Source organism: Cibotium barometz, chromosome 1, assembly GCF_041138505.1.
Source record: "Cibotium barometz isolate CiBa-2024 chromosome 1, ASM4113850v1, whole genome shotgun sequence".
NCBI lineage: Eukaryota > Viridiplantae > Streptophyta > Polypodiopsida > Cyatheales > Cibotiaceae > Cibotium > Cibotium barometz.
The window spans coordinates 82,960,822-82,975,053 of NC_141046.1; the positions used below are offsets into that span (position 1 = coordinate 82,960,822).

A 14,232-nucleotide genomic window follows, 5' to 3' on the forward strand; every position below is an offset into this window, starting at 1 on the left:
TAATGGGAGAGTCGAGCTGCTGGCTGCCTTGCACACAGTTGTGTGGGAGAAGGAAGAATCCCCTACGAGCCAGTGATTCAGCACTCGAGAACAAACCCTAAACCAGGGCTCTGATACTAGTTGTGTGGGAGAGATGGAATTAGGGTTTAGAGATTCATGTGGGAGACATACACAGAGAGAACGAGGGAGAGAGAGAGAGAGAGAGAGTTGTGGGGATAAGTCAACTCATGAGGCATGAGTGTGTGACTCCCCTATCACACATGTATATTGCACTAGTACACATAGTGCACTTAGTACATTAAAAGTACTAAGGGTACTATGTACTATAACTTATGGGCTTGTACACACTATAAGGGTGGGCATAACGCCTTTACCCCAACACTCACTCCGGAGCAGAAAAAGCAATATATGAGTGAGGGGAAATGCTTTACTTCTTGTGGTAGCACCGAGCATATTGCAAAGGCATGCCCAAACAAGAAGAAGCGTGATAATGCAAATGCATCAAAGCCTAATGTGCATATGGTTCCGGATGTGCAGGGCAACACTTCACATGATAGCAAAGACAGGGTTGTATGTAAAGCTTGGGGACAGCTCAAGGATCAGCCCGCTTTGTTCATGTTTGATGATTGTGCATCTGAAAATTTTATATCCACACAGATGGCAGCTGCTTTGGGTATTGAAGTGGAGGACATGGGTTCTCAAATTGAAGCAGGGGCTGCCTTTGTTGGTAGAGAAGTGCACTATTTTTGGCAAGTTGCGCATACACATTCCTGGCAAGTTGCGCATACACATTCAAGGCTATGTGGATCATGAGGATTTTCTTGTGGTGCCTTTGAATGGCTGTGATGTATTGCTTGCAAAGCCTTGGCATACACGCATTGATCCGTGCAAGGCTTAGAAGACCAACAGGATCACCTTCATGCATAAAGGCCAAGAGCATGTGATTGATGCTGGTGAAGAGGGTGATACCATTCCCCTTGTATCTCATGTGGAATATTGCAATAAGATTTGGAGAGTGAGTTGGAGTCTTGCCTCTTGGAAAAAGAGATGGAAGTTGCTCTAGGAAAGTTAGATTCCAAAGGGATTCTCTTACTACATAATAAAGGTGTTCATCTACTGGTGGCTGATGCTGCTCTCACGTTTCTATGTTCCTAGTATTCCATGATGAGTTTCCATCATGGACAGCTTTGTATATGCAGATAGCTATGTTTATATTTTGTTTTTGTTTTATTTTCCATTCCACGATGAAATATGCCATGGACATTATGTATCACTTTGGTCTCATAGACGGTTAATATATCTTTAGTAGACGGTTAATATATCTTTCTTTCTTTCTCTCTCCTATCTTTTGCTTCCGCATTGTGCAACTTTATCATGGTATCATCGCCGAGGTTCCCTGCTGATCTGGACCTCCTTCTGGTACTATGCACGTTTGAGGACAATCGTGCATGTGTCCACCACCTTGGACGCCATGGACTTCCTACTACTGAACTGCGTACTCCACCTCGGTTCTGGAGGGAACCAACAACTTGGGACCAATAGGTGTGGATCCTGCCGGGGAGAATCTTCCCATGATGAGTGCGACCACCGGCGGTGATGTGGTGCTGTTGAATCATTATATCAATGTTGCCCCCCACAAGGGCTCTGTGAAGCTCAGTCAGGACAATAGCCTTTGTAACTTCCCAGAGGGCCTGAGGGTTTCGCAGAACACTTGACCATTAATGCAATTAAACATTGAAATTGGCCACAACCTTAAACATATGCCAATAAGTCCACAAAACTGTAAAAGAGAGATGTGCACAGCTGAAACCACACAGAGGCTGGAATGGACTGACCCCCCCCCCCTCCCCTTGGAGTATTTGATTACCCAAGGAGAAATATAACATGTACAAGCTTTGAGGGCCTTACTTTGCCCATGGGAGATGCAAGATTATCCATATACAAATCATAACACAGGCTAGCACGAGGCAACCATAAAATTTAGCTGGTACACTAGCTGTAGAAATGCCGAGCCAACAATATAATCCATATACCTCCATGTGGGTACTGATTCTTCCCCAAAAACCATGGGTCTTCATGCAATAGAGCTGATACAATAGGTTCAGCTCTCCCTTCAGTCGGCACAACAAGTATAGTTGTTGGTACAACAAGTACAATGGCTGGGACAGCAAGTACAAGGGTTGGGACAGCAAGTATGAGGGCTGGTACATCAAGTACAGGGGCTGGAAATAATAATAAAATGATTCAATACCCTTGCTTTTAGTATTTCTTTGCGATGGAAGCCTCCAAAAAAGTCCCCAACAGCCGGTATACTTCATGGGCAGCCTTCAAGAGAGAGAGAAAGAGAGTAGCCATCATTAGGGCAGCCTTAACAGTGGTAGAGGCTAGTGTGCAGCAAGAGAGCCTCTCCAAATGAAGAGAGAGGGCTCCAATTAATAGATTTGGGGCTTCCATGGAAAGAGAAGGCTATGATGACAAGTGGAGAGCCACACAATAGCTGAAGTGACAAGTGTGAGGCCACTTGTCTCACTTTGATCCACTTTCTAACAAGAGTCAGGCCACTTATTTCACTTTGGTCCACTTTCTTGCCACATGTCCCAATCTAAGAGATGGGTCCTTCCACAAACTTTATCTCTAAAAATATCCCAATTGGTAGCCCATTTGTCATAGGTACTTTGGCAACTCTTTGTATTTGCTCAATTCTAGACGTAATGATGCGAACATAATTTCCATTGGAGTCAAGCCAAAAATAGCAATTCTCCTAAATTTTAGGAGTGTGATACTTTGGATTTGAGGATAATCCCCCATTCCCAAATCTTGTACTTTCCAAATATTTACACGTCTTGGAGTCCAGCACATCCCTTTCACACTAGGAAATGTCCAGGCTAGTGACAACCTTGCGTCTTTTGCAAAAGGCGCCTCCCATCCCTCGAACATTCCATGAGACAACCCTTATGGCTGAAAAGCTAGGTGATGTACAATGGCCATTCTCTCTATTGCGTGGCTGAGCTTCAGGGCGGGTTTAGATGGAGAATAGTGGCAATCATCGGTGCGAGGGCATAGCTGCTCAAAATACGGTTGGATGCAGGCTGACAGGTGTATCCATTCCTCCCTAGCATGTTGTCTGGCCTCCTTTGGCTTGACCTCGTCTTGGTGAAAGTGTCTGTAGACTCCATGCTCATCTGTGAAGCTGAGGTGGAAGTAAATGAAAAGATGAAGCTTCTTTTGCCTTGGAAGAAGACTACGGAGCTCCATCATGGCAGTCTCCAGTCTCCCAGGAGGTACTGATGGCGTCTGTGACCCGAATGTCGCCCATGATCTGGGAGTGGTAGACAACCTAGTCGTGGAGACATTCCACTTGGAAGAAGCCTTGACCAAGTAGATGAGTATCCTAGAAATGCCGAGTGAGCTCAGTGGGGAGAGCTACCTGCTGCTGAGAGCTGGCAGGATGAGTCATAAATCTGTCCGGTAAGGGTTTGCTGAGTTTCCTGTTCAATATCACACTCGAGGACCTAGAGCTCGTCTTGGGAAAAGTTGATAGTTCTCCCACACCAATGGGGGTGAAGAGGGATTGGCTTTGACGACGGAGGCCATAATGCTAATCAGAACGGAGTTGCTGACTTGAACATAATAAGATTTTCATATGCTGACGATGGCAAGGAATTGGAAGAGGGAGGGGCAGGAGGATGGGCTGAAAGGGGTGGAGAGGAGGGAAGAAAACTGTTTTCAGCCAAGGAGAAGAGGCAAAAGGGTGAACGAGGCGCCAAGGAAGCAGAGAAGGGCGGAGGCAGCAGCGGCAGTGAGGAGGCAGAGGAGAGGGTGGGGGGAGCGGAGACGCACACAAAAGGCGGAAGAGAGGGGCGGGGTTGACAGGAGCACAGGAAGAATACTGGAGCGGGAACAATAAATGGCGGGAGAAGGGGAAATGGGGAAAAAGGGGGGAAACTGCAGAAACGGAAAAAACCGCGAGGGGGAGAGAACAACAAAAACGGGAGGGGGGAGAGGTGGAAGGGCTGAGGGGGGGGCTGGCACACAGGATGAGCGGGCCAAGGCGCAAGGGTCCTGGCGGGGCGTCATGTACAGGAGGTTCTATATAAGCATGACCTCCACACATCATTTTTGCAGTATACTTAACAGGGGAGATGATCAGGAGCTCGACAGCTTGGCAGATTTCGAGGTCTAGATGTATAGAGGCTTTTCAAGGCTTTCCATATTTGTCACACTACAATTACAATATCCTCTGTGAATTAGGTACCTTACTCTCCTCCCATTCAACACCATTCCTTAGTTTACTTGATTGAGAGATCATTGCCATGGCAAATTTGGAGAGCGAGATGCAGTGAGACTGATGCTGGTATACAAACCTTTCTTGTGCAGTCATTATCTATATCTTGAATGATGTACCTACACTGTACGTCAAGGACAGCAAAGCCAAGCTCTTATGGAGTCTGGCTCGTCGACATGTATTCTCAACCAGCTAGCCAGTTGGTTGACTAGGCGCCCCAACTTTACTGTTGATCATGTATTGCCTCTATGACAACCCATAGAACTACCCTTTTTTTTTTTGCGTTGGTTTTTCTATTGCATTCACATTAAATTAGGTATCGGATTATTGTGGTCTCTTATTTCATTTTATCATGTTTATTTTCAAGATTATGTTAATCTAACACATATTGGCAGATTTTCAGGTACCTTATCTATTGAGAACTGTACAGCCTCCTGGTTGAACAATGTTAGTAGCTTCAAGGCAGGGGATCAAGCTGTCTTGAGAGTTCTTCTGATGGATTCTTACAACAATAATATCAGTGCTTCTACAGGGAGAAAGACATTTTATCGCTTCAATGTATTCTCCAACAATAGTCGTGGTGAAGTTAATTACAATAGGTTTAATGTCTCGTTCGATAACAGCCCTGGATATGAAAGAATCACTTTTACTCCAACCACTGTTGGCGATTTTGTACTTCATGTTGGTTACAATGATGTAGAAGCTCAAGACTCTCCATTCAACTTCACTGTGACTGCAGGTATCTTGGTAAAGCAAAATATTCATGTTTGTCCATTCCTCCAGCTACAGTAACCTCCTCACATAACCTTTTTGAGTAGATTCCATTGCTTCTGACATGGTCTGGCTGCCACCTAGCGGTGAACTGTTTTGTGCTTTTAATTCAATCTGCTTGTTTATGTGCTTCCATATTCTTCTCTTATGCAATGCTACAGCAATGTGACATGTGTTTCTGCAAGGATTTTGCATAAGCCTAGCCAATGTTTACCCCATTAAGCAACCACTTTACAGCTAATAGAGGCTTGTGAACATGGTGATAGTTTCATTTATGAAAAAGGTGATTTAAACTGACCATTTTCTTAAGCTGGGCATCCAGGCTTCTCCTTATAATGGGGCACTACAAACACAAGCCAGCTGGAACTGGGGCACAAGGTGATGACTGTAGAGCATTGATTTTTTAACACCTCCCTCTCAATTCCATGCCCATGTGTCCCAATGCCACACAACAACAAAGTTGATGCTTCACTGGATCGTTACTGATAGCTTTGTTGAAGGTATCAATACAAATCTCTATGTCAGCCAGTAGACCTCCTGATTTATTTCTATCCATGAGAAGCCCATACGCTAAGTTGATCTAAATCTAGATGTGCTTCGTGCTATGCAACTTTGGTTTCCACATTGCGACATAGTTGTGGAATCATGCACTGTTCCCATGTCATAAAAAATTCACTTAATCCATTGTGGAGGAGGTGAAGCATTCAGGTTTGTTCTCAGATTCCATAAATGCGAGTGCCATTGTTTGCTGATTCTTGCTGAGATAACATACAACTCATGATATCCCGTGCTTCAGCTGAGTTCTGGGTATGTTGAATGAGTGTGATAAGACTGGAGTTGGTGGTGTATGTGCTCTCTCTCTTAGTTACCTAACAAGCCACAATATCAGGGGAACTTGGATAATCATTTTGACTGTTGGTGTGTTTTTAACGCCATACAAGAGTGCATGTTAGCTTCTGCGCACATTTGTAGTCTGGGTCGTCTCCTGACTGGAGGACTACCTGGACTGAGCTAGTGTTATCCGCACTCCATTGATATGTAGTCTCCCTTCTGTAGTGACGTAGTGACCAGGCATGGAGGCCTCTCCACCTTAATCCTTTCCTCTATTATAGAGGTTTTGTAATCAATTTAGCCTGATGTAACTTTTTTTTTTTTCCGGTCCGGGTAGAGATCCTTGCTATTCAGTCAACGATGTTGTGCCTCTCTTGCTAACTGACTGGGAGCAGGGGAGAGGCCATTATTCTGGTGTGCCTTGGCTGTGATAGCGAGAATGGAACTCGATCAAGAGTCCAATTACTTACTAACTCGCCTACGGAGCGGTGGACTGATGTAACTTCTTTTTACTATTAGAGGAGTCTTCTAAGGGGCATTGGTTCCTAATTAGAGCTATGGGGAAAAAAGGAATTTTACAGTGTCTGTCTGCTTGATAGGTTGGCAACCAGTGGAGATGAGTTACGGGTGTGCAGCCTTGAATAATCCTTGATGCACTTACTCGAGACCGAGAGAGTATGGGAGAGGGCATTGATAAAATATAGAAGCAAGAGCTAGAAACTGAAAACTAGAAGTGAAATAAAACAAGACTGAAAGACAAAGAGTTACCTTGAGATGAGTGTAGACAAGACACAAGCTTGATACTTTCATTGATGTGACACCCACAATATATAGGTGAGAAGTACAAGATAGAGTAGACTGACTTATGGGACAATTATAGAGGTGCCACATGGCACACACTTAAGACTAGACAAATGTAGACTAGAGAAATAGTACACCTAGTGTACACTTATTTCCAACACCCTCCTTAAGTGGACACTAGGAGGAAGACAGAAAGACAAGACTAGAAGACAAACATAAAGACCTACAGACTGAGAGACAAGACAGAAGACATGACAGACAAAGATCCTGAGACACCCCTCCTCAAGTGATATCCTCATATGGGTCCACAAGGGTAGGGACAAGATGGATCTAAAACAAGACACAGTCAGATTGATAGACAAATAGACAGACAGACAAGACTAGATAGACAGAAGATTGACTGTAGACAAACAGATGGACCTTGAAGACATCCCCTCCTCAAGGGCAATCTCTGCCTCTCAGGTAGGGACAAGAGAGAGGTCCTAAAGCAGAATGAGTAAGACATAGAACCCCTTGACCTACATCATCGGTGGTCAAAGTGGTAAACAAGAAAGATGAGGTAATCAGAAAGCCCACTCCTCATCATGTGAGGAATGAACAGCAAGATCTGCTGATGAAGATGCTGCAGCAACATGGGCTGAGGTAGATGCAGGGGCTGATGTAGAGGTTTTAGAGTAGCAGTCCTTCTCCCGGTGATTATCACGGCCACAAATGGTGCATGGATGAGCCTTGAAGCAGTCCTTCTCCATATGATTAGTTTTTCCACAATGGGTGCAAGGCTTTCTTACCTTAGAACCTCCTTTCTTTGCTAAAAATGCAGTGTCAGTTACCTTTTGTTGTTTTGTTCTTTCCTCTTCTTGGAGAGCATTGATGATACCTTCAAGAGTAGGATTATTGTGATACTTGAAGGTAGTGACAAGAGTAGCATAGGTGTCAGGTAAGCTTTTGAGAAGCACAGCAATAGCAATATCTTCGGAGATGGGGGACTTCACTGATGCAAGCTGAACCATAAGACTGCGAAAATAATTGACATGAGAGGCTATAGTAGCTCCCTCCTGCATATATAGATCAAAGAATGAGATCATAAGTGCAATCTTAGAGTTTTTAGAGCGGGGTCCAAAAAGGGTATCCAAAGTGATCCATGCTCGAGAAGCAGACTGTATGTCGGAGATGTGATGAATGTAATCATCTCCAAGACCGAGCAAGATGATAGCATAGGCTTTGTCATTCTTGGCAGTGGGAGCATAAGTGATAACTCGCTCAATGTCGGAATCTTCGGGAGCAGCATGGTGAACAACGTCCCAAAGACTTTCTTTCATAAGATGGCACTTGATTTTGATTTGCCAAGTATGAAAGTTGGACCCATTGAATTTGTCGATAGACATGAGAGAATGAGTAGAAGAGGCCATGTGGGAAGGTCTTACCCCTTGCTAAAATGCAAGGGCAGTGTCTATTCCCTTACAAGATTGCAGAAATGAAAGAAAAGATCCAAACTGTTTTTAGAAGCCGGCTCTCTCACCACTTGTCAAGGCCATAGCATGTGACAGCCCATCGAAGCATGAGGAACTAGCAGTTTGCAGATATGAGGATAAGAAAAGGACTGACCAGCAAGCTGAAGGAGACAATGCACAGTACCTTGTAGACTCTCCAAGAGGAAGCAATGGCAGAACTGAATGCAGAGCAAATAGCTCGTTAACAGGAGGAAAGTCGATCTGCAGCTGCCTCTAGATGATGCGCACCCTTGAGTCGATGAAGAAGGCAGCCAAAGGAGAGCAGTAGCAGCTCCACGAAAACGAGCTGTATGAGCCTGAACACATACAGGAGTCCGCAGCAGCACTTGGTAAACAGGCCGGAACAGGGCGGACAGAAAGTTCAGGCCGGCGGGCCTGTTCAGAATGTGAATAGGCTGGTCCTAAAAGCTGAGCGCAGCTAGGGAGATGGTGGCCTGAAGATATGGCGGGCAACACAGGGCAGGAGCAGCCTGCTCTGATACCATGATAAAATATAGAAGCAAGAGCTAGAAACTGAAAACTAGAAGTGAAATAAAACAAGACTGAAAGACAAAGAGTTACCTTGAGATGAGTGTAGACAAGACACAAGCTTGATACTTTCATTGATGTGACACCCACAATATATAGGTGAGAAGTACAAGATAGAGTAGACTGACTTATGGGACAATTATAGAGGTGCCACATGGCACACACTTAAGACTAGACAAATGTAGACTAGAGAAATAGTACACCTAGTGTGCACTTATTTCCAACAGGCATTGCTAAAAATAATTGTGTGGTTCATTGCATAAGGGTCTCATATATTTTACTAGGTCATATAAAGATGGCCTACGAAGTGTAATGATTTCGTAGCTTTATTTAATGGTCAAACTTTCTCCATTTGGGCCTTGATGGTCTTCCAAGGAACCCTAGAGGCAAAGAGGTACAGATTTTACGTACGGGTATTGTTGGCTCTAAGGAGGATCACAGTTACAATGATCTCTAGCCTGCTTAGAGGAGCAGTTGAAGAAGCCCGTCTTGTGGCTAGGATTCCATTTTGGGACAGGCACCCCATTACAAGCTTTTGGTATGCGTGTAAGTATCAAAAGCAGGTGGCGTGTTTCCCCTCCACCTCCCTCCTCTTTGCTGCCCTTTCCTCCGCCTTGCTCAAGAATGGATTATCTTAAACAGGGTTCAAATTGGGGCCTTTTTTTTCCGATTAGCATCATGGCTAATCAATCCCTTCCAGCCGAGTGAACCAACCAATTTTCACAAGACGTGCTTGCGACCCTCTTTGCTGAAATTGAGAAAGACTCCAAGGTGACACTCATTGGAAAAATCTTTGCCTCACCCCTCCTAGATCCAGGCCCGTGATGGGTACTAGCGGCATTGCCTTCTGACTTAGCACCTTATTTTAAAGATGTAAGGCTACTGGGAGAAGATTCTTCCAAGTAGACTTTGACGCAGAGGAGGCAGCCTTGGAAGTGCCCAAGGGCAGTCCTTTCCCCTTTGGGCCCAAGGAAGATTTTCTTCCTACCCTACACAAGCTACTTCGACCCTGTCGAAGAAGACCGGAACTGTTACCCTATTACATCAGGTTCCCAGGTCTTATTAGCCATTTTTGGAGGCCATTGGGGAAGCCTTTGGGCTGGTCCTGCAGGTGCCCACCATCCCTGCTTTTCCCATTTCTGCTGCCCAGGTAGTCACTACCTCGGCTGATGCTGTTCCCAAGGTTTTGGTGTTGGCTTGTGACAGTGAGTCCTTCGAGGATTTTGGGTTGCTTCCGGGAGCTAATGGTCCCTTGAAGCAATGTATGGAGACGTCAGCTAGGCCAGACCAGCGCAGGGTCCGTCACCAGATGGGCGATTTTGTCAAGGATTGCCTTAGGGCTAGGGGTCATAGGAGGCGGTGCAAACACGCTCCTCATGGGGCAAAACCTAATGCTCTGCCTTGGCCAGCCTTTCGCTAGGAGTCTCCGCCCTCTAGGTGGGAATGTTAGGGAACATGATGATGCCTCTCCCAAAGACAGGATGATGTATTGGGTCAAAGTGATGAGTTTGCAGAGTCATCCTCCCAGGAGGATGTTGTATCAGGCTATGCTGAGTCCTCCTTGCTTGGGATGGACAATATGCAGGATGTAGTTGGTATGGATGCACAGGACACGTTGCCATCTTATGAGGCCTTGCAGAATGTACAACAAGATATATGCCACAATGCCTTTCAAGGAAGCCATGCATTGCGCACGTATGCAGAGAATGTGCAGAGTTGCGGATGGAGTGAACATGCTGACCTTGGACTTTGCTCCAAGGATTACCACCTCTTCTAGCATCATGGAGGCAGCTCAGACTCCAGCCAAGCGGTTGCTCAGTTCCGGACTCAAAGCCACTTCTTTACCATGAGGATTATCTCATGGAATGTGCAGGTTCTAGGAAGCGCCTTGTTAAGGATCAATCCACCCTACTATTACAAATGTGTTGCTCTTGCAGGAGCACAAATTGGAAATGCTTTAGTGTGGTAAAATTGGTAAGATCCTTTATATACACACTTTTTGGTCTTGTGCACAAGGGACCAACGGTGGGGTATGCATTTCAATGTCAGCATCACTTTTACCTGATCATGTTATTGGCCATGGTGTTACCATACCTGCTCCTCTGATAAAAAGGGTGGCTATGAGGGTAGAACACATCCTTTGGAGAGAGCCTCGTGGGAGAGATTCATATCTTCTTCTATGGCAAGGATTGTTGGACGGAGGATGATTTCTAGAGGAGGCATAACTCTTTATCTTACTCATGGCATAATTGTAGAAGCGAGGATGCATCTTTACACAGTTGGATAGGTTTTATGTGGATGACTGGGAATTGAATAGAGGAGGTTCTATCGCCAACTTGGCTGGTACTACCAAATCAAATCATTGCCCGGTTGTCTTGTGCCTTAGGCAACTTGGGAGATAGAAGGGTTTACCTTTTGTTTGCATCCCAGACTCTCTCTATCACGATGCAGAGACCTCACTAGAGGTTACAGAGATAGAAGGGTTTACCTTTTGTTTGCATCCCAGACTCTCTCTATCACAATGTAGAGACCTCACTAGAGGTTACAGAGATTTGGAGGCTTTGTGATGATCCTTACCCTTGTGAGAGACTTGCCTTGGCCTTGGAGAGCACTAGCTAGCACTTTCACTTTGTTGCTTTGGCCAAGAAAGAAGAGGCTTTGGACCAAGAAAGAAGAGGCTTTGGACCAAGGAGTGAGCTATTATATGCAGGTTGGTTGTGCTTAGAACACGAGAAGCAGCCTGAATCCCCTTGGATCTCGATTTCTTGTCCACTATTAGAGCTGAGTTACGGGCGGCCATGGATAGGCAGGCTGAGTTTTCATTTCATGCTAATTAAGCATTTTGGACACAGATGGGTGGTAGATACAACAAATCGTTTTTCTCAGTGCATGGACCTATGCATAGTAGTAGGGATAGTTTGAGATGCTTGCAGGATTCTCAGGGAGAATTTCACACCGATCGAGATAAGGTGAGGAGTATTGCCTCAGATTTTTATCAGATCTTGATCTCTGCAGAGGTCCACTCTTTGGATAGAGATGTTGCACAACAGAAAGTCTAGGAGCTCATGCCCAGGCTTATTACAGATGATATGTGCGCCTCTTTGGATGAGACATGCTCTGCAGGCCCTCTCGAAAGGCAAATGCCTAGGGGATGATGGTACCTCTACATCCTTCTTTTTGCAGTCTTGGGGATTACATTGGGGGTGATGTTGCTAGTGCTCTACAGGAGATGTGGTGTACTGGTATGATGCCCCCTTTTCTCATGAGGGTCTTATCCACCTTGTCTCGAAAGGTGGGGACAAGACCAATATTAGATAGTGGCTTGGACCTGCTTGCAAAATCTTAGCGAAGGTAGGGATGCTTTTAGATCTCCCATTCCGTTAGGTAGGGATGCTCCTTAGCTCCACTAATTTACCTTATAGTAGAGGCTATGAGAAGGTTTCTTAGTATTACCCAAGGGGTTTCGGGCCTCAGGCTACCTCTTCGCACAGAGGAAGAGTTACTAGACTCAAAGTTAGTAGATGATACTGGCATGTTTATGGAGGCCTCATAGGCATGTCTCCGCGCTTTCCGCACTGCCTTGGAGATGTTTTGTTTGGTAGGCACCACCATCAATTTGCACAAATCAACGGGATTTTGGATTAATGACTCTCCGCAAGCAGATTGGGGGCTGGATGTGGGGTTTGCTTAGATTGAGAGAGGATGCATTGCTAGATACCTTGGTTGTCAAGTTGGCATTGACATCTCGCTTGAACAACAGTTCACTCCTGTGCTCACGAGCATTAAAAGCAAATTTCAGCATTGGAGTAGCAAGAAGCTTGACTTGGCCTCTAGAGCCTTGGTAGCTAACCAGGTGTTGCTGGCGACTGCTTTGTTTGTCATGTCATGCTGGGTTTTGAAAAGGGATGCATTGGTTAGCTTTGTCGGCTTACTCGAAACTTCCTTTAGTCTCGACTAGATGGCACTGTGCACACTAGGGCACGAGTAGCTTGGGATACCGTTATTTTGCGAAAGCAAGAGGGGGAGGATTGAAGATCGTTGACCTTGAGATGTAGTGTAATGCTTTGTAAGCTCGTTGTCAGACGATTTCTTTGTGGCACTAAGCCTTCGAAAGACTTTCTTCTGTAGTAGCAGCAGATTATGAGGTCCACTCCCATTAGGGGAGGTGATTGGATTTACAGCCCACGTTTTATCTTTTCGGATGGAGAGCATTGACCACCTTCTTCGTCTTTGGTGAGATCTCTTCTGTGAGCCTAGGATTGCATGACGAGATTTTTGGTTCATATCCCTCCACGGTTAGTTGAGGAGGCTAACAGGCAGTCTGGAATGACTTGATTTTGGATGAATATGGTGGACCTCTTGGGGCAGCCATGCATATCGAGTGGGATGCATGAGCGACTCTCAGTGTTGGAACTTGGATTGGAAGAGGCTCATGAGCCTCTCATGGAGGATGAGAGAATGCTTTACACACAACACTTGAGGGGCACTAGTTAAAGGGTTATGCAGATGGATGCAGCCAACAACACTTGAGGGGCACTAGTTAGAGGATTATGCAGATGGATGTAGCCATACCCCACCACTGGATCGGAGGGAACATCGTGAATGGGACTCATCACTTATGGTTTGAGGTGTTTTCAGGGACAGTTGTACCTTTTTAGGTCATGTGCCTTCCCACGTCCGGTGATGAGAATGTATCGGTTTTTTACTCCATTTAGAACAGATGGCTCGTGGAGAGAAGTCTTGGGCAGGATATCATTGAGCGTCCGATGGTCTAGCAGGTGAGAGTGGTGGGCAAGGTAGGGAAGCACTTCCCTAAATGAATGATTAAAAACTCTTGGAGCCTTTGGTTATATGATGGGTGCCTATCAGATTCTAGCACTGGGACCTGGTGAGTGGGAGTGGAGGGATGCTTTTAACCCCATGAAAAGCATGCCCTTCTTTAGTTAAACTATGCGGAATGCTAGACACCTAGTTCTGGGACATATCGGGAGGTTCCCTACTTTTAGACCTCAATGGGAGACTTATGGTATCACCCTTGACATTCACAGAGCTTTTTGGCAGAGGTTGTGGCACTCGTACAAGGAAACGAGTTTTTCTTTCTTTTTTGGCTTTCTCTACATGGTGGTCTTGCCATCAACTAGTGGAGATCAGTCGTTGGTGCTTTACCTTTGAGTTTGTGTGTGAATCCACTCTTAGAGTGAGAAACTCTGTGTGAGTGTATGAACCACCTTTTGGTGGGGGTTTTGAATAATATCTAGATATTTGTGAGTAGTTGACCTAAGGAGTGATGTCACTGAGGCAACCTTTGTACTTGTAAAAGGTACTTATACTTTATGGAATAATCAAGCAACTATCACATCATTCAATCGGGTGAATCTCTTGAACCGTGACAGCTTGGCAGACTACTACTAGAGCTTCATAGTTCTCGAGAGAGACTCCTCTAGACACCCGCTCCCACTAGGGGTGGGAGACAGTCCCAGCTCACAGATTTCTTCCAGAGAGCTA

At 45.3% G+C, this 14,232-nt stretch overlaps 1 protein-coding gene across 4 annotated transcripts in view; it reads left to right on the forward strand.

Annotated features, from left to right (window-relative positions):
* Positions 1-14,232, forward strand: part of LOC147642518 (uncharacterized) — a 206,749-nt gene that overhangs the window by 41,327 nt on the left and 151,190 nt on the right. For all 4 annotated transcript variants that reach the window (XM_086807209.1, XM_086807200.1, XM_086807192.1 and 1 more), the window contains exon 6: positions 4,689-5,024. In XM_086807209.1, coding sequence (XP_086663335.1) covers positions 4,689-5,024 — 336 coding nt within the window. The remainder of the gene's footprint in view (positions 1-4,688; positions 5,025-14,232) is intronic.